The sequence below is a fragment of the Primulina tabacum genome, chromosome 8, assembly GCF_025594145.1.
Source record: "Primulina tabacum isolate GXHZ01 chromosome 8, ASM2559414v2, whole genome shotgun sequence".
Classification (NCBI taxonomy): domain Eukaryota; kingdom Viridiplantae; phylum Streptophyta; class Magnoliopsida; order Lamiales; family Gesneriaceae; genus Primulina; species Primulina tabacum.
Window position 1 is genome coordinate 39,863,323 of NC_134557.1, and position 21,419 is coordinate 39,884,741.

At 36.9% G+C, this 21,419-nt stretch overlaps 1 protein-coding gene, 1 long non-coding RNA gene and 1 pseudogene across 3 annotated transcripts; 1 reads left to right on the forward strand and 2 right to left on the reverse strand.

Moving 5' to 3' along the window:
• Positions 1 to 795: 795 nt before the first annotated feature.
• On the reverse strand, positions 796 to 13,133 carry LOC142554133 (uncharacterized). 2 transcript variants are annotated; one of them, XR_012822106.1, is made up of 4 exons: positions 12,862 to 13,133; positions 1,183 to 1,383; positions 1,027 to 1,088; positions 796 to 931 (listed from the first exon to the last, which is right to left on the reverse strand). It is a non-coding gene; the product is annotated as an uncharacterized LOC142554133 (long non-coding RNA). The 2 variants fall into 2 exon arrangements; XR_012822105.1 differs by lacking the exon at positions 12,862 to 13,133 and adding an exon at positions 12,524 to 12,581.
• Positions 1,472 to 6,819, reverse strand: LOC142554131 (uncharacterized). Its single transcript, XM_075664779.1, is given in 9 exon segments — positions 1,472 to 1,981; positions 2,451 to 2,516; positions 2,879 to 3,115; positions 3,117 to 3,164; positions 3,273 to 3,393; positions 3,728 to 3,808; positions 3,896 to 4,089; positions 6,612 to 6,681; positions 6,767 to 6,819. Coding segments are annotated over 7 exon segments (843 nt in total). The 5' UTR covers positions 4,087 to 4,089; positions 6,612 to 6,681; positions 6,767 to 6,819; the 3' UTR covers positions 1,472 to 1,882.
• LOC142554130 (ras-related protein Rab7-like) lies at positions 9,570 to 12,479 on the forward strand (annotated as a pseudogene).
• Positions 13,134 to 21,419: the final 8,286 nt, after the last annotated feature.

Here is a 21,419-nt window from a genome sequence, read left to right on the forward strand (position 1 = left end):
TTAGGGAGTTGTGTGTCGAATGTGTTCATAGTCTTCTTCAAAGCAACTGAATTGCTGAACTTTCTCATAACTACGTAGATAAGGTAATTGAGCAGCAGCAGATTGGTTTGCTAGTCATGTAATTTTGAATACAGCAAATGACCATCCACTAACGATTTCCGGTAGACACATCGGTATAAAAGTTATGTTTCCGAGGTAAATATATGAGACTTTTTTATACAGTAACAAGTCTGTTTACAGCTGGTTAGCTTCATCAGCTCACAACACATAATAAATCATAACACCGGATTATTGAAGCATTCCCCGCCCAAAGGTTTCTCCACAGCAAATGTATAATTCTTGCCTGTGTTGGGACACCATTCATTTACCTGGAGAGCAAAAGATAAAAATGAACAGGCGAGAAGAAAAAAATCACTCTGTTTTATTATAACTTCCAAGTAAGAATAGGACATCGTATCAACTAAAAAAGCTGTTTCCTTTACCGATTGACTTTATCGACGCATGCTTTTCGCGTAGACGCTTGTATATTTGAGACTGAGTTTTATATAATTCGAAACAAGAGATCAATATAGTATATGATATAACCATAATATGAGATGCTTATAAATCATCTTTTGTATAAAGCGAAAGACTATATGCAAATGGGATGCGGTGGGTGAATTCACCAAACCCCATCAAATACCCACCACGAATCATGTCTTTACAGTTAATTTTTTGTCATAACTGTGATAACACTACATAATCTTTATTAAATGCATGCATCGTGTTGCTAACTTCATTTACGGTATGAGTGTCCAAATATGTAAGAATAATAACTTCAAAAGACATACACTTTCACCTCTCAAATGATCGAAAACAAAGTTTATAAATGTATTCCAGAATCCATAAAGCTCACGGAAGTTGGTCCAAGAAGTGGGTCACTCGTAGTTTCCTGTGCAAGGATGGTTCAGTTTTCATTAGAGGGCTATGTGTGGTGGGATTTAAGAGACAGAAAAACTACAAACTATCTTTGTGTAAGGCAGTTACCTTGGAGATCTTTTCACTTTTCAACCACAGAGTGAGGGCTTCTTTAGATTCCTTCAGCACTCCTACAGCATGAAAGGATTTGTAATCACAATGCTCTAAGGTCAACAAAATGTTAGCAACAGACCATCATTGATTAATTTATAGCCGAAATCTTACCTTCTGTATAGTATAGACAAACTTTCTTTATTCCAATAGCTTCAAGCCACCTCAATAGGTGCAGAACTTTTGTAGTGTGAGCGGCTTCTTCACTATCTATAACAATTGCCAGGTACTGAACTTTACTGATGTCAATTGAGCCTTCTCGAATGAACTTTCATTTGGGTTACATTCGTATTCTCTTGACATAGCCAATTGAGCCTTCTCGAATGAACCTCTCTTTTAGAATATTATGTGACACCGTTGGTAAAAAAAAGCATACTTCCGTTGGTAAACAAAAGCATAGTACTCGCAGTAAACACTAGGTTCGTGTATTTCATTCACCTTTAATATATTAAATTGTTTTTAAAAAATGCAAGTAACCTCAAACACTTGCATCTTACAGAACAGACGAAGAACAAATTAATTACATAAACTAATCAATTAACAAAAAACAAAAAAAACAGTAGTTCCAACCTCTCTTCATTTCACTGGGATTTCTATTGGTAGTTGTTTTTTATTCATAAATTAATCTGTTAAATTCACAAATCACACCTTCTATGGTTATCAATGCTCCCTCCCAGTGATCCCGAGACTATTTTATCAGTGACGATCAGATGTTATCTGTAACAACCTGACAACATCCAAGTAAAAATGGGACTCCATCATCCAACAAGGCACAGCTGTAAAAGTTGTGAACTTCTTAAGAACTTGAACTGGATCAAATACCACCAGATGATTCACTAACAGATTGATTTTTCTTTGATCTCTTACGTTTTCTGCTCCTGTTTCTTACACTGTTATCTGCAGTTTTGCTTTCCTGTAATCAAAATTGGAGTCTCAGCAACAGATACTACAAAGGAAACACCACAAATTATAACCGCTCAGTACACTCCCAAAAAAAAGGCTCATTTACATGAGGATATCAAAAGATGGATAGAGACTACAACCAGTAGTTTTAAGCTAAATTGCTATTTTACTCTCAAATTTAATAATATTTATTTGATTTAATCATTCAGGTATGGAGCCTCAGAAAAGTTCTTACTTCGATCAAAACCACTAACTATTTGTTTTAGGGCAAAATCTATTCTTTACGCATAAAAAAAATAAAATTCTGGTGATTTCAAGGTTCACCGGAATTAAACTTAAAATAATCTGAGTTCATGTCAGTATCTATACACCAATTATATATTAATTTAACATTAATCATGGCTGAACACACTTTCCATAAAGGTATATGAGAAGCATGGATGGATTAAAATTATTTGAAATACTACAAAAATCCACACCTTTCCTGCCACAGAATTTTCATTCATCTTTGTCTTTTTCTTCTTGCATGACAATGGGTTTGGACCCTGCAATCAATACAAGCATATCCTTGGTACCGTTAAAAAAAATCCTGATTGAACAAGATTGTGTTGCGTAATTCTGCTATAATCTGTGTTTCAAGATGGTGGACAGAAGCAATAATAACTTTCATACAATGAATGTCACATCTTCAGCAACCAAATGCCTGCAAAATTATGAAATAAGAGAAAATCTTGTGGCTTCCCATGTGAGAGCAAACTATTTGGACATTGGGCTACGATCACATTGAAAGAATTGATTTCTCCACCATATATTTAAATATTGAAAACAATTGAGTAAGTAAAAACTACGTGGAGGGATCCCACGGGAATGGCAAAAGGAAAAAAGATGACAGGAAATTGATGTTAACCTTTGCTCTCTTTCGCTTGAACTGAGCTTTATCATTTAGCAGTATCCTACTTGGTTTATCATTTTTCTTGCGATCCTGATGATTTTCATTATCGCCATTCACATCCAAAGTGTTGCACGCTTCTTCACTGTCTGCTCTGTTTTTCTTTACTAACATCTTGTATTCCAACTCAGTCATATGTGAGCGCCCTTCTTCAGCAGTCTTGGCAAACTCATGCTGAATTGCTGATGGACGCTCGGAGAAACAGAGCATTTCGAAGAGCATATACGATTGGCACTCCTGGTATCTGCAAATGGCAGCCCCAAAAAGTTGAATGTCTAACAAAAATGTGGTTTTTGCTACTCAACATACAACAGCATGAAAATTTGATTTTGCACATAAAAAAAGCAGGAACCTCTTGGAACTTCTTCCTCAGCTCAGCATCCTGTGTTGCAACAAAAAAGTGCTCGGAGTTGTTTTCACCGATAACTTCCATCATGCACGCTGCAGCAGTTTTTCTCTTCTCATGGTCGCATCTAGAAATCCGTTTATTGAAAGTTAAACTCACATTTGAATATACATAGGCCAACCTAACTAACAACATGAGCGAGAGTATTGCAATGAAAAATCACAGCATGATCAAAGCAGATTGTTCAATCTTGTTCACATTGATCCTCAAATTTCGAAACTCTATCTTCTATAGAGACAGTCGGCGCAGACTAAGGCATATAGCAGCATAGGTTCCATCACCAAAATAAAAACTTTATATCCCAACCACAAACCATTTTCAGAGTCTAGGAGTGAAGCAAACATCAAATACAATGATGAAGCCAACATGCCCAATAATACCTAAAAATCAAAATGACTAACCTCGTAGTTATCAGGTTTCGGGCAGCATTAACAGAATCAGAAAACGATTCACCAAGGCTTCTCAACTCTGCAATAACACATCTGTCGCCAAATATTTCCAATCCCAATTAACAATCAATTAACTATTATTTACCCAAAAAGTCCATAATAAATCGAAAATCATCAAACCTGGTAGTGAAGATTTTGACAGTAGCGGCAAGAATATTGGCCAATGCAGTATCAGTGGGAGTGATTCCATTCGCCAGAAGATGGTGCACAAAGGTTCCATCACAGAGGATTTTGAACGGCTCTCGGAATCCATAGCAAGCCGTGTAGAATCTCACAGCTCTTCGATGTCGCTTCTGCTTTTTCACCCTCATTATCTAATTCAACCAAAAAAAAAAACATTTCAATTTTAAGGTAAGAAACCAAATCTTGAAAACGAAGCTCTAAATTCATCTACATCAATAACAGCAATTTCAGAAGAATGTGAAATTACTTGAAAACCGAATCGACAGCAGCGAGTCGACGACGGGTGAATTGTGCAGTTGAGCTAGGGTTTATGATTTTTTTAAACAAGGGTTTATGAAAAATTTTTAGTATGATATATTAAATTTTAAATTGAGTAATTTATTTATTCAATAAATAATAAATTGAATTTTAAATCAATCGTATTATTGTTTCAATTAGTTGTTTAAATAAATTAAAAAATACATTTAAAGATATTATTTAAAAAAAATAGTTGATCAAAGTTATTTTACAAATTTTTAATGATATATTTAATGCACTGAAGTTTAACAGCGTGTGAATACATATTTTGTAAAATAAAGTAATTTCATGAGCTGTCTCGAGATGTTTCTTCGAATCAACTTGCATTTAATCACTGAAGTTGTAGATACTTTCATAGCTAATCAGGGTTCAACCTCAGAATTTGGTGAATATCGAAGAAATTCAGAGTTACAAGATAGTCAAGTGCATCATCAAATTCATTATGAGAAACATGTCGGCGTGATCAGTGAATGAGTAATTTATAAATTATTTTGTATCATTTCGTAATTTGTATAATTTTGTATTGCTATGCAGTATCAATTTTTTTAAGTAAAATTTTACTATTAAGTTGTTTGTACCAGATAATTGTCAAAAAAATACTTAAATTCAATACTAAATAAAAAATATTAATGAAAAAAAATCCACTTGTTGAATCTCAACTTAAATGTTAAAAATATTAACATGCACTGGTTTATGAAACATTAATTGTGGGGTAAAAGAAGAGAAAATTGAAAGTTATGGAGAGTAAAACAGACTTAATCAAGATGGATAGATATAAATATGAATAAGCTAGAAAGTTAAATACTTTAATATAGACATCCATGCAAATAATATGTTTATACATGAAAGCGGGTAAAATTTTGTTTCTTTCTGTAATGTCAATACTATGAAAAAGTGATTTTAATTCATAGCTCAAGTTATTATCACTTAAACTAGTATTTATATTATTAGATAATGAAATTTTACATGTCAACTATATTTATTAAAATGTGACCGTTAATAGAGACGACACATTTTTTGAAAATATTTATGTTTTAAAACAAAATTCATCTATTATTTTAACTATTACTATTTACTATCAGTCATAATAATTAACAAATGTATATATGTTGTGGCTGATTGTATTGTACCTCTATCTCCTCTTTCTTCTGCATGAGCAGACACAGACCACAACTACAGACCAAACTTTTTTTTGGGATTTTCTAACAAAAAAAGCTTGGGTTTATTCAAAGAAACAGAGCTCGGGGTTTTTTTTTGCCGGGTTGATTTTTAGAAACAAGCGACTAACATCATGTTAACTTTGACGAAAATTTGGGACATAAGTACATTGAAAAATTGGGGATTCTTTGTTTTGGTCCAATAACTTTTTTTTTTTGGTTTTGGTCCACTAATTTTTCAATTTTGTTATCGATACGATAACTTCTAAATTTTGGCTATTTTTGTCCATCTAACACCAGAATGTTCTTTTTTTTTTGTCAAAAAACGTTAATTAGAGGTGGTTAAAGCTAGAGTTACCAAAAATTCACGGATTTCTCGCTTTTGAAGGGAAATAAATTTATTTAGGAGCAATTAACATAAAAAAAGTCTAACAAATCAAACAAATTTCACAAGTTCTATGCATTCCACCATAACCATTCAATGTTTGTGACACCAAAAATGTGCTTTAACAACCATCTAATTACAGGTTTTTGCAGAAAATTGAACATTTAAGTTGTAGATGGACTAAAATAGCATAAAATTAGAAGGTATCGTATCACAAAATTAATTCGTGCAAATTTCTTTCTCGGCTGATTTAATACATTCACACAATGATTTAATATAACTGTTTGGACTTTCATGAACTTCGTGAACAATATTTATTGTAGGATTTTCTTCACCAAAATTCTTATTATCATTTTCAGGGTTCTATTCAAAGTTAACATTTTCTTCAATAGTATCAAAAAAATCCGGAAATGTAGTTTGAGCAATTGGTGGTGTTTTTTTTATTGCAAGGACAACATATATTTTCATTTAATAAACACTCAGGATGACTAAATACAAATGTTACAAACGACTCTACACCAACACAGTATTCATTCGTTAAAAATTCATTATCCAACCGACGATGCATCAAATTTCTATTGTTATCTATTTTATCCTACAAGAAAATGAATAAGATGTATTTTACTTAATACATATCATTTTCTCATTAATTAAAAAAATTAATATATGTAACAATTTTAATATTGACAATTTATATAAATTAAATTATACAATATTTTAATAACAAATTAAACATGTAATATATATTATTTAATTTCTAAATAACATGCAATAAAAACAAATTAAACTATGTATAAACCTAACACAAACTTACAATATGACCGAAGACGACGGAATACTGTGTATGCGCAAAAAATTCAGCTGCAAAACGACCTGCACTAAATCTACAACAAACTTATACAAGTTAACAAAATTCATGATCTTAACCAACACAAAAAAATTACCAAGAATTGAATCTAAAAAATATACCCCAACTCGAAACTAAAATAGAGAAAAATCTATCGCAGAAGGGAAGTGGTGCGGAGAAAAGGGACCGCGTGTGGGCATATTTATAGACAATTTGCTATTAGCGACGGTTTATTATAAAACCGTCGCTATTAGCGACAGTTTTGTAACCGTCGCCGATCTACATAGCGGTTATAACCGTCGCCGATCTCATCGGCGACGGTTTTTAACCGTCGCTAATAGCGACCGTTTTGCTAAATAAACCGTCGCTAATAGCGACGGTTTTTAACCGTCGCTAATAGCGACCGTTTTGCTAAATAAACCGTTGCTATTAGCGACGGGTTTTTTCATAATCGTTGCTAATAGCGACGGTATAACTTAAACGGTCGCTAATGTTTTAGACGGTTTTTTTAAACCGTCGCTACAGTTTTAGCGACGGTTAATTTTTAATAGCACAGAAACCGTCGCAAATTGAAAAAATCGAAGTCATCACAAAATAAAGTGGTTTTTATTCTAAGTTTCCCGATCAAAATGGATTCCTTCGGCACTCTTTGATGAGAAAGAACAATTTAATATCCTTTTATGAAAGGCAAACAAAATCCTTATTAAAAGCGTGTGTGCATATTTGAGTTTCAAAAACAAAATATTAATTTAATTATTAATAAGAAAAATTAAATTACTAAGAAATGTGTATATCATTTTTTTAATGAAATAACCCCTCTTTATTTTTCTTTTAATAAAAAATTAAAATTCATAATATTTTGTACTATAAATGTTGAATAATTAACTTTAATAGGTTACCTCATGCGTTGTATCAGTATGTTCTTCTCCATCTTTAAAATTAAAGTCCGAAATTTTAATTCAAATTGTATGTGACCAAACTGTAACCAACACGTCACGAACCAGAACCAGAACCAGAACCATACTTAAGCCGGTCAATCTCGACTTCATCTCCCATCGGAATCGAAATCATCGGGCCAATTAAAAAATTAGGAATGAGAAAGAAAGTATTTAAAAACAAGGACTCTGACATTTTTTTAAGAAACAAGGAGTTGACTTTTGATTATTATATTAATTGTAATTAAACTTTTTAACTTAATTAATTCTTCTCTTCTCTTTCTTCTCGGTCGACACATATCTTCCTCCAATTAAAACGAGTCAAATACAAAAACAATCATTGTGTCGACCCAAACTTGATCGATGTTGGGTAGACCAAAATTTTGGTCGACCCAAGCAAAAGCTTTGGTCGACCAAGCCATTTATTGCTTTGGTCGACCATGGGTAGACCCAAATTGCTTGATGTTTAAATCGACCAAAGCAATTTTGGACCCAAACAAGACCAAAATTTTGGTCGACCCAGCAAACCAACAAGGGTCGACCCAAAAACAACAAGGTCTACTTTGTGTCGACTCAATTAAATATGTGATTCATATGTTAAAACATGTAATATTATATAACATATTTGTGAAATTATGATTCATATGTTAAAACAACATGTAACATAGTTGGTTGTGAAATTGTGATTCATATGTTAAAACATGTAACATAGTTGTGAAATTTGTGAAATTATGATTCATATGTTAAAACATATAGCATAATTGTGAAAATTGTGATTCGTATGTTAAAACATATAACATAATTGTAAAATTGTGACTCATATGTCAAAACACATGTAACATAGTTGTGAAATTGTGACTCATATATCATAACATGTAACATTATAGAACATACTTGTGAAATTATGTTATTCATATATTAAAAACATGCAACATTGGTCAAAACAACATGTAACATAGTTGGTTTTGAAATTGTGATTCATATTTTAAAACATATAACATAATTGTGAAATTGTTATTCATATGTTAAAACATGTAACATAGTTGGTTGTGAAATTATTATTGATATGTTAAAACACGTAACATAATTGTGAAATCATGATTCATACGTTAAAACATGTAACATAGTTGTAAAATTGTGATTCATACGTTAAAATGTTATAAAATATAACATAATTGTGAAACATTGAATCACAATGTCAAAATACATGTATCAAAGTTGTGAAGCACACGTGAAAGACTTGCACAAACATGCACCTTTGGATCCCATGAGAGATGCGACGGATCATGGAGATAACCATCTTTGATCACGGGTCGAAAACGGAGACGAAAATCAAGGCGTGGATACTGAGATGAACGTGTTTTTTCACCACGATGATCTCGTGATCGGGAAAAGGATTCCCATCTATTTTCCAAGAAAAGAGCCCCCCCTCCCCCTCCACCTCCCCCTCCCCCGTCAGCTTCTCCCCGTTTTCTTTCCAGGGAGGAATCCAACTCCATTCCTTTCTCCACAGCCCAATTCCCCGAAATTCTCGAATTTTTCTCATTCCCATCGGATTCCAAACAAGCCAAAGCCATGAAGATGACGCTTCACCACTGTGAAGCTAAACCGATCAGAGGCGAGACTAAAATCTGCGCCACTTCTCTAGAATCCATGTTGGATTTCGTTCACTCCGTGTTCAGGCCCGGTTCGAAGTTCCAGGTATTGAATACCGAGTACCTGAATGAATCGATCTCCACTTTGCAGAACTACACAGTCCGTGACAACCCGTCGGAGATTCCGGCTTCGGAACTGGTTTCGTGCCACAGATTGCCGTACCCTTACGCGGTTTTCTACTGCCATGCTCAGGTGGGAGACAACGTGCTTTACAAGGTCCTGGTGGAAGGGGACGACGGTGGAAAAGTGGAAGCTGGGGCGATCTGCCATATGGATACCTCGCAGTGGGATCCGAAGCATGCCGGCTTTCGGGTTCTGAAAACTCGGCCGATGACATAGGTAGATTAATTAATATATTTCATGTTGCTGTATTTCTTCTTCAATTCCATGTTTTGGCCTGAGATTATAATAAAGAAAATGTGAGGAAAATTTTTTGGTTATCAAGAGTTGCACCACAAATCATTTTGAACATCCAATGGAGGGTGGAACCAAAGAAATGACAAAATTTAACTTTTAATCTTTGTTGTTATGTCACTGAAATATAATGTCCAAATGATTTCTATGCCATCACTTTAGATTGATTTGAGTGTAGGTTGTAAGATTTATATCACACCCTATTTGTATGTGCGTTCATACTTATGGTAATTGTTTTCTTTCTGCGATTTTCAGGGTGGGAAAGACCTCATTGATGAATCAGTATCCTTGATAGTTGTTCATGTTTATTAAGACAATACTCAAGCATATCTGAGAATTTTTTCTGTACATAATTTACTACTATGAGAAAAGATTCTTGTTTATCTATTTGTTTAATGTTTCCTTCATCTGTTGATTAAAGATATGTAAACAAGAAATTCAGCAAACAATACAAGGCGACAATTGGGGCCGATTTCCTGACTGAGGAAGTGCAATTTGAGGATAGACTCTTCACTTTGCAGGTATGTCTGGGATATATTTGTTTTTTAACGGTTTATGAGAGAAAATACGAGGTTCATTGACCAAAAGAACTCGTGTTTACATAAAAACACACCCTCGTAATCTCAAACTTTTCCTTGGTCAGATGAGTCATATCCAAGGACACACTTCTTCCTCGAAACTTGATATAGGATATCAAGTGTTATGTCTGGTTCATTGTATTATCAGAAAGTAGAATGCTGACATATTACTGTTTTTAGACGTTAAATTTTCTGATATATAACTGTAATCTTATCTCCATGCAACAGTGATACGCATTAGGTGCCTTTGAAAATGCAATGGAAAAATGAAATTTATGTGATATTTTGTCTTTTCATCAACCCTTGTTATTTTTAGTAGCGTTTCTCACGACCTTGGATGTTATGTTGAGTTTTTATGCCTTAAGATTGATTTTTGTTCTAGTAGATATGGGATACAGCTGGCCATTAGAGGTTTCAAAGTCTTGGGGTTGCTTTTTACCACGGTGCTGATTGCTGTGTGCTTGTCTACGATGTCAATGTGATGAAATCATTTGATAATCTTAACAACTGGAGAGAAGAATTCCTAATTCAGGTATCTATTTCAGGTTTCTTTTTTTAGTTATCTTCTTCTATCGAACTGAATTAAGCACAACCGTCTCGCGGTGCCTTTCAATTTACCTATTTACTTCTCTCACTAAAGACTTTTGATATGATTTATCTAGTATATTATATTTCCTTATAATGTATATATAATTTAAATAAATCTGCCAAGTCCCCCTTTTCCATGAATTGTAAGAGCTCAAGTCCTCCATGGGCCCAACCCTTGCAGATGTGTAATACGAAGTAATAAGTTTAATTCTTAGCATTGTCATCTTCCGGCTGGGGTATTTGCTGTTTTAGCAAAATAGTAGTTTGTATTTTTCAAGTGCTTTTATTATTATTTTTAATCGATTTTGTATGCAACTCATTTGGTTAATAGTAGCTATGATGCATTTGATAAAGAAAGATTCTTCATCCTGATGATATTTCTGTTCTCGTTCACTTAACTGAAGAGATGGAAAATACTACAAAACTGGAAAATGTCTGCAGGCAAGTCCATCAGACCCAGAAAATTTTCCATTTGTTGTAATCGGTAACAAGATCGATGTGGATGGAGGAAATAGTAGAGTGGTATTCATCTCTCTCTCTCTCTCTCTCTCTCTCTCTCTCTCCCCCCCCCCCCCCCCCCCCCCTAAATTAACTGTATTGTTTTACAAGAATTCTTGCTCTTTCATGTTTATATATGTGCGTCTATCTTATTCGTTTTATTCTTTTGAGGATGACTGGGAGTTTTCATTTGTGAGGTGATGGGTAGGGTTGGAGATGAGTGGTTGATCTCATGGTTTACTGGAGGGGTAGCAAGCCTGATAAACCAATACAGTTGAACTATACTGATGCTTATCACTATTTTATTGTTGAAGCTGTAAACGTTTATTTTGGATTGAAAAGGTTTGTGCTGTCTTATTTGAATCCCAACAGGTATCTGAGAAAAAAGCTCGGGCTTTGTGTGCCTCGAAAGGGAATATTTCCCTACTTTGAGACTTCTGCCAAGGAAGGCACCAATATTGGAGAAGCTTTTCAGGTTATTGCAAAGAATGCTCTGAATACTGGAGAAGAAGAAGAAGTGTAAGTGCATTAAATTTCTTGTGAATTCTGGTTATTTTTTCAAACATGACCGTTCACCGAGAGGGAGTTATGTGTATTAGTTAATGTTCTTGCATGTAGTCATTCATCTGTTGTTCCAGAAAAGTACTTGAATCATGTGGTGCACATAATGATCCTTAAAGTTTGACACTCACACGAGTTAGCTTCTTTCTCTTGATTGTATTAATCTTTTGAAAATTTGTTCATGCCGGTGAAGATATTTGCCCGACACAATTGACGTTGGAAGCAACAGTCAGCAAAGGTCGAGCAGATGCGAGTGTTGAATGGATTTATATTATTGAAAAAAGTCTCCAGAATTCAAAGATGAATCGGTGATTCTTTTGTCTTTCCGTAGTGATAGTGTTTCGTTGTGGAGGGAATTGATCTAAAGTGTTTATCTTGTCCAATATCTATCTATGTTCGGTTTAGAATTTGGCAAGAACCGGATAGGGCTCTCTGTAAAAGATTGTGTAAAATTTTTGTTTCTCAACGCCATTTTTTCAAGTTGCTCTTCCCCTTTTGTGCAATGCATTATAAACCGACCAAATTCTGATGATAGCTGTTTATTTTTGTTCTCGTGTTCGCTTTTGAGTTTTGTTTGAATAAAACCTTTTCTCATTTGGGTTACATTCATATTGTCTCGACATAGCCAATTGAGCCTTCTCGAATGAACCTCTCTTTTAGAATATTATATGACACCGTTGGTAAAAAAAAAACATATAGTTCCGTTGGTTAAAAAAAACATAGTACTCGCAGTAAACACGAGGTCAGTGTATTTCATTCACCTTTAATATATTCAATTGTTTTTAAAAAATGCGAGTAACCTCACACTTGCATCTTACAGATCAAACGAATAACAAATTAATTGCATAAACTAATCAATTAAAAAAAAAACAGAAAATTCGATGTTTCTCAACAAACAGTAGTTCTAACATCTCTTCATTTCACTGTGATTTCTATTGGTAGTTGTTTTTCATTCATAAATTAATCTGTTAAATTCATAAATCACACCTTCTATGGTTATCAATGCTCGAGTGATCTCAAGACTATTTTATCAGTGACGATCAGATGTTATTTGTACAACCTGACAACATCCAAGTAAAAATGGGACTCCATCATCCAACAAGGCTCAGCTGTAAAAGTTGTGAACTTCTTAAGAACTCAAACCGCATCAAATACCACCAGATGATTCACTAACAGATTGATTTTTCTTTGATCTCTTACGTTTTCTGCTTCTGTTTCTTACACTGTTATCTACCGTTTTGCTTTCCTGCAATCAAAATTGGAGTATCTGTCACGGCCCAACCCACTAGTGATATTGTCCGCTTTGGCCCGAAACCTCAAGACTTTAAAACGCGTTACAAGAGGTTGATACACGCTCATTTAAATGCCCAACATCTCTCGTGTGGTTTAGCGATGTGGGATTTCGCCTAAGGGCCTTCACCTCCTCTTTCGGGACTCAGCGTCCTCGATGAGGTTTGCCCCACCATCCCAAACTCACGCGGAGTCGCTCTAATACCAAATCTCACGGTCTAGCCCACTTGTAATATTGTCTGCTTTGGCCCGAGGCCTCACGGCTTTAAAACGCGTCACAAGGAGTTGCTACATGCTCATTTAAATGCCTAGCATCTCTCATGTGGTTTAGCGATGTGGGATTTCGCCTAAGGGCCTTCACCCCTTATCGGGACTCAGCATCCTCGCTGAGGTTTCCCACACCATCCCAAACTCACACGGAGTCGCTCTGATACCAAATATCACGGCCCAGCCCACTTGTGATATTGTCTGTTTTAGTCCGAGGCCTCACGGCTTTAAAACGCTTCACAAGGGTTGCTACACGCTCATTTTAATGCCCAGCATCTCCCCGATGGTTTAGCGATGTGGGATTTCGCCTAAGAGCCTTCACCCCCCTTTCGGGACTCACCGTCATCGTTGAGGTTTGCCCCACCATCTCAAACTCACGCAGAGTCGCTCTGATACCAAATGTCACGACGCAAGATAAACACTTGCATCTTACGGACCAGATGAACAACAAATCAATTGCATAAACTAATCAATTAACCAAAAAAAAAAAAAAACAGAACATTCGATGTGTCTCAACTAGAACATGTCTAATTGATAAACAGTAGTTCCAACCTCTCTTCATATCATTGGGATTTCTATTGGTAGTTGTTTTTCATTCATAAATTAATCTGTTAAATTCACAAATCACACCTTCTATGGTTATCAATGCTCCGGGTGATCCCGAGACTATTTAATCACTGAAGATCAGATTTTATCTGTAACAACCTGACAACATCCAAGTAAAAATGGGACTCCATCATCCAACAAGGCTCAGCTGTAAAAGTTGTGAACTTCTTAAGAACTCGAACCACATCAAATACAACCAGACGATTCACTAACAGATTGATTTTTCTTTGATCTCTTACGTTTTCTGCTCCTGTTTCTTACATTGTTATCTCCCGTTTTGCTTTCCTGCAATCAAAATTGGAGTCTCTGTCACGGCCCATCCCACTAGTAATATTGTCCGTTTTAGTCCGAAGCCTCACGGCTTTAAAACGTGTCACAAGAGGTTGCTACACGCTCATTTAAATGCTCAACATCTCTCTTGTGGTTTAGCGATGTAGGATTTCGCCTAAGGGTCTTCACCCCCTCTTTCGGGACTCAGCGTCCTCGCTGAGGTTTGCCCCACCATCCCAAACTCACGCGGAGTCGCTCTGATACCAAATCTCACGGTCTAGCACACTTGTAATATTGTCCGCTTTGGCCCGAGGCCTCACGGCTTTAAAACGCGTCACAAGGAGTTGCTACATGCTCATTTAAATGCCCAGCATCTCTCATGTGGTTTAGCGATGTGGGATTTCGCCTAAGGGCCTTCACCCTTTATCGGGACTCAGCATCCTCGACGAGGTTTGCCACACCATCCCAAACTCACACGGAGTCGCTCTCATAGCAAATGTCACGGTCCAGCCCACTTGTGATATTGTTCGCTTTGGCCCGAGGCCTCACGGCTTTAAAACGCTTCACAAGAGTTGCTACACGCTCGTTTAAATGCCCATCATCTCTCCGGTGGTTTAGCGATGTGGAATTTCGCCTAAGAGCTTTCACCCCTCTTTCGGAACTCACCGTTATCGCTGAGGTTTCCCCACTATCTCAAACTCACGGGAAGTCGCTCTGATACCAAATGTCACGGCGCAAGATAAACACTTGCATCTTACGGACCAGACGAACAACAAATTAATTGCATAAACTAATCAATTAACCAAAAGAAAAACAGAACATTCGATGTTTCTCAACTAGAACATATCTAGTTGAGAAACAGTAATTCCAACCTCTCTTCATTTCATTGGGATTTCTATTGGTAGTTGTTTTTCATTCATAAATTAATCTGTTAAATTCACAAATCACACCTTCTATGGTCATCAATGCTCCGGGTGATCCCGAGACTATTTTATCAGTGACGATAAGATGTTATCTGTAACAACCTGACAACATCCAAGTGAAAATGGGACTCCATCATCCAACAAGGCACATTTGTAAAAGTTGTGAACTTCTTAAGAACTCGAACCGCATCAAATACCACCAGATGATTCACTAACATATTGATTTTTCTTTGATCTCTTACATTTTCTGCTCATGTTTCTTACATTGTTATCTACCGTTTTGCTTTCCTGCAATCAAAATTGGAGTCTCTGTCACGGCCCAGCCCACTAGTGATATTGTTCGCTTTGGCCCGAGGCCTCACGGATTTAAAACGCGTAACAAGAGGTTGCTACACGCTCATTTAAATGCTCAACATCTCTCCTGTGGTTTAGCGATGTGGGATTTCGCCTAAGGGCCTTCACCCCCTCTTTCGGGACTCAGCGTCTGTGGCGCCCCAAACCTCGCCACGTAATCATACAACATGTGACGCCATATGCATAAAAATTTTCTTTTCGACGACGTAATAATATAATGCATATACGACAAAATAATGTCATCACCACACTATCTACGTCAGTGTAGCAGAAACAGTTTAATAAATACACACATACAACTCAAATAATACAATGAACCATATTGTTTCTATTTACTATTAACTACAGGACTGTTTGACTAGACACACCTAGTCCTTCACCACTATCCTGTTTCACGCATAGTCCTGTAACCTGCCCAACAGAAACAGCCCCCAAAGGGTGAGCATATACAACAATTATCATCGTAATACATAACATTTATATTAACGACATAAAATATAATTGAAATCATAACAGAAATACCCCCTTTGCCGTTTCTGGACAATCAGCCAACAACAATCTCAACAACATCACAATGCAACAACATCGACGATACGTCGCACCCCAACACCTGCGACAGCAATATCGTCGAACGAACAACAACATCGACGATACGTCGCACCCCAACACCGGCGACAGCAATATCGTCGAACGAATAACAACATCAACGATACATCGCACCTCAACTCCGGCGACAGCAATATCGTTGAACGAATAACATCAACGTGACAACATCAACGAGACGTCTCCCAACAACGATAGTCAACAAAATCAACAATAATGAACAACAACAAATATGATATCAAATCACCCAATTCCGGTGATTTATCATCGTTCAACGCAATAGTATTCATCAATACTAAACAATAACAACATATGCTCGTACGTCAACACGTACCTGATAATCGAGTATATATAAAATCTGGCTATTTCTTTGATCCCGAGGCTTGTGATGTATCTAAATAATTCAACAATAATTATCATATCATTGTCACCGTATAAACACAGTTATAACAGCCTCAATATATAACATCAAATAGCCCAACAACAATTAATTCAACAAAATATAAAACTCGATTATAAATTCGTATTATTCAACAATTTAATAATCTGGTGTATTTAATTCACAATACTACCGTCAAATACACCCTAATTAATTAACTTCAAATAATAGGCTATTTTACAACATCTGTCAAATTACGAAAACTTTATATCAACGTGTAGCCTATACTTCGTAGACTCCGAATATATAATCAGAATTAATAACAACTGACAAACAACTCTCCAATCTCAATTCAATGATTAAAAATCCCTAATTATAATAAATTAGGAATAATTCAAAACAATAACACAATAACCTTCTCTACTTCGTTAAAATCATACACTACTCAACAATCTTCAATTTCAGTATGATTTAACAATTTATTGGATTTATTCCAGAAATCGACGAATTTTTAACATCACCAAAAATATAAAATTTATACCTCAAATCGAAGACCTCGTGTCAACGATCCCAGAACTGAAGTCGATTCGTCGATTGGATAAACCGATAAGTCGCAAGATCGAAAAGAAAATTTGAAACCTATTTTCTCTCCTCTCTTGTGTCCTTCGTTTCTATCCTCTGTGAATTGAGTTTTGTGGAATTCATATTTGAATTCCACCGATTCCACCGACTCAAATCAAATTTATTTATTTTTTTATTTTTTTTAATTTTTTTAATATTATATTAATAAAATAATATAATATAATATATCATATTAACATTTTAACACCGGTATATTCATTTGAACCAGACAAACAATCAAATTTTTCAAAACTCAAAACATGGGACTTCTATATCTTTGAGTTTTCTACGTTATATCCAAATCTCAAATCATTTGGACTTCATATAGCCAACATATGTCATATTTCCCTCTTTAAAATTAATTAATTATTAGTAATCTCATATTACTAAATCAACGACTTGTGATATTTATTTCAGGCATTACATTTCTACCCCCCTTAAATGAATTTCGACCCCGAAATTAATCAACAACAGTAATAACATGCATAAATAAAGATACGTCATATCATCAGAATAGGTAGGGGTAGAGCTCCCTCATATGCCGCTCTGTCTCCCAAGTGGCCTCTTCGACACCTCTGTGCTCCCACTGAACCTTCACCATCGGTATAAGCTTACTACGAAGCTTCCGTTCAGATCGATCCAAAATACAAACTGGTGTCTCAACATAAGACACATCAGGATCTAACTGAACCTCAGAAATATCCAACACATGTGAAGGATCCGGCTCATACTTCCGCAACATCGATACATGAAACACATCATGAATACCAGATAAAGATGGAGGTAGAGCCAATCGGTAAGCCAAAGTGCCTATCCGCTGCAATATCTCATACGGGCCAACATACCTCGGTGCCAACTTTCCTTTCATGCCAAATCGCACTGTGCCACGAAAAGGAGAAACTTTCAAAAATACTCGATCGCCCTGCTGAAACTCTAAAGGTCTTCGTCTTTTATTGGCATAGGCGGCCTGTCTATCTTGAGCTGATTTTAATCGTTGCTGTATCAACTTTACTTTCTGTTCCATCTCATGAATCATATCAAGACCGGTAATTGCAGCTCGATCAACATCATCCCAGTATAACGGAGATCTACAACGTCTCCCGTACAATGCCTCAAATGGAGCCATCTGAATACTACTCTGATAACTATTGTTATACGCAAACTCTACCAATGGAATAGATGACTGCCAAACAGATTTAAAATCCATAACATAAGCACGCAACATATCCTCCAGCGTCTGAATAGTACGCTCAGTCTGACCATCTGTCTAGGGATGATAAGCCGTACTCAATCTCAACTCTGTCCCCATCGCAGTCTGCAATCCTTCCCAAAAATGAGAAGTAAATCGAGGATCTCTATAAGAAATAATAGACACTGGAATCCCATGCAACCGTACAATCTCTCGTATATACAACTGTGCCATCGTCAAGTACGTACTACTCATGCTATAGGGTATAAAATGTACAACTTTCGTCAATCGATCAACAATCACCCAAATAGCATCAATAGTTCCAGTGCTTCTTGGCAAATGAGTCACAAAATCCATCGATATGTGCTTCCATTTCCAAGTCGGCACTTCTAAACTCCTCAATTCACCTCCCGGCCTTCTCCTCTCAGCTTTGATCTGTTGACAATTAAGACATCGACGTACAAAATCAATCACATCACGTTTCATTCCCTTCCACCAAAACTGAGAGCGTAGATCCTTATACATCTTCTTGCCACCAGGGTGGATAGAATATCGACTACAATGTGCACACCGCAACAGGCCCTGGCGCAACTCAGATATATCAGGAACTACCCATCTATCATTCATCCTCAAACTGCCATCATCAGCCACTCTAAAACGAGTATCTTGTTTCTGAGAAACTAACTCCCTCCATCGCTGAACTCTCTCGTCTGTCATCTGTGCATCACGAATACAACCATATATATCAGGTTCAGCTAATAAGGTAGATACCTGGATAGGAGTCGTCGAGATATCAAAATCATATCCCAAGGAACAACAAGACATCATCATAGCTGATAAACGACTCACATCCTCTGCAGTACAACTCACTTTACGGCTCAATGCATCAGCTGTAAGATTGGCTCGACCAGGATGATATTCAATCTCACAATCATAATCCTTCAGCAAATCTAACCATCGTCTCTGTCTCATATTCAACTCTGTCTGGGTAAACAAAAATCTCAAGCTCTTATGATCAGTATAAATCGTAAACGAGGTACCATATAAATAGTGTCGCCATATCTTCAAGGCAAAGATAATGGCTGCCAACTCCAAGTCATGCACATGGTACCTTGTTTCGTGTGGTTTCAGCTGTCTCGAGGCATATGCCACGACATGTCGATCCTGCATCAAAACACATCCCAAACCATGTAATGATGCATCAGTATAAACAACAAACCTCTCATTTTCTGTAGGAATTGATAACACCGGTGCAGTCGTCAGTCGGTGCTTCAACTCCTGAAAACTCCTCTCACATGCTTCAGACCACTGAAATCGCACATCTTTCTGAGTCAACTGTCTCAAAGGCCTAGCAATCTTTGAAAATTCCTCGATAAATCGACAATAATAACCTGCTAAACCCAAGAAACTACGAATCTCAGGTACAAATGTAGGTGCAGACCACTGTAACACGGCTTCGACCTTCGTTGGATCAACAGAAATCCCATCTCTCGATATAACATGACCCAAGAAGACCACTCGATCCAACCAAAACTCACACTTACTGAGTTTGGCATACAATTGTCTATCTCGCAACACCTGTAACACTGAACGCAAGTGCCCTGCATGCTCAGCCTCACTCCTGGAATATATCAATATATCATCAATAAACACAATAACAAATCGATCGAGATAAGGCTGAAATACCCTATTCATCAAACTCATGAACACAGCTGGAGCATTCGTCAACCCAAACGGCATAACTAAAAACTCGTAATGCCCATATCTGGTCCTGAATGCTGTCTTCTGAATATCCTCCTCTCTAACTCGTATCTGATGATATCCTGACCTCAAATCAATCTTCGAATATACTGAGGTTCCCTGTAACTGATCAAACAAATCATCAATACGAGGGAGGGGATATTTATTCTTAATCGTTACCTTATTCAGCTGTCGATAGTCGATACAAAGCCGCATAGTTCCATCTTTCTTTCTCACAAATAAGACTGGTGCACCCCAAGGCGATACACTAGGGCGAATGTATCCCTTGTCCAGCAAGTCCTGCAACTGGGCTTTCAACTCTCTCAACTCTGCTGGTGCCATTATGTAAGGAGTACGAGAAATAGGGGAAGTATCTGACATCAACTCGATCCCAAACTCCACCTCACGGGCTGGTGGGAAGCCTGGAATCTCATCAGGAAATACATCGGCAAACTCAGCAACTATAGGTATCTCCTCTATTCCCACCTCCTTCTTCTTTTCTGTCACATCTACAGCATAAATAAGATAACCCTCATGCCCATGCTCCAATAACCGAGACATCCGGATGGCAGATACCAACAGAACACGGGGACGAGAACCCTTCCCATAAAATGTCCAACGCTCTTTCTCATCTGTATAAAAATATACCACCCGCTGATAACAATCAACTGTCACACAATATCTCCTCAGCACATTAATTCCCACAATACAATCAAAATCAGTCATTTCTAGAATAATCATATCAGATCTCAGCTCATAGCCCTCATAAGAAATAATACCATCTGATATCATAGATACAACTGATATATCAACTCCAGAAGGTGTCGAAACAGAAAGAGGCATAGACAATGGAGACGAGCGCATATGATGCTCAACCACAAACCTCTTCGATATAAAAGTATGCGAGGCACCAGTATCAACAAGAATATAAGCAGGATAAGAACATAAATAACACTTACCCGCTATCATCTCCTCTCGTGCCTCCTCTGCCTGCTCTCGTGTCAAAGCATACACCTGTGCCTGAGGCGGACCAGCTCCCTGCATACGTGGCTGTCCTCCAGAAGGTCGTGGTGTAAACTGCTGAGGCTGTCGTCCTCCTCTCTCTGAGGATCTACCTCTAGCACTCCTAGGCTCTCGCTGTCCCTCACGACTAGGACACTGTCTCGCCAGATGACCAACACCGCCACACTCAAAACAGGTGATCTCGGTCTGTGTACACTCTCTGATCAGATGAGGTCCCCCACAACGATAACATCTCACTGCTCTGGACTCTCCTCTCTGCCCCTGAACAGACTGAGAAATG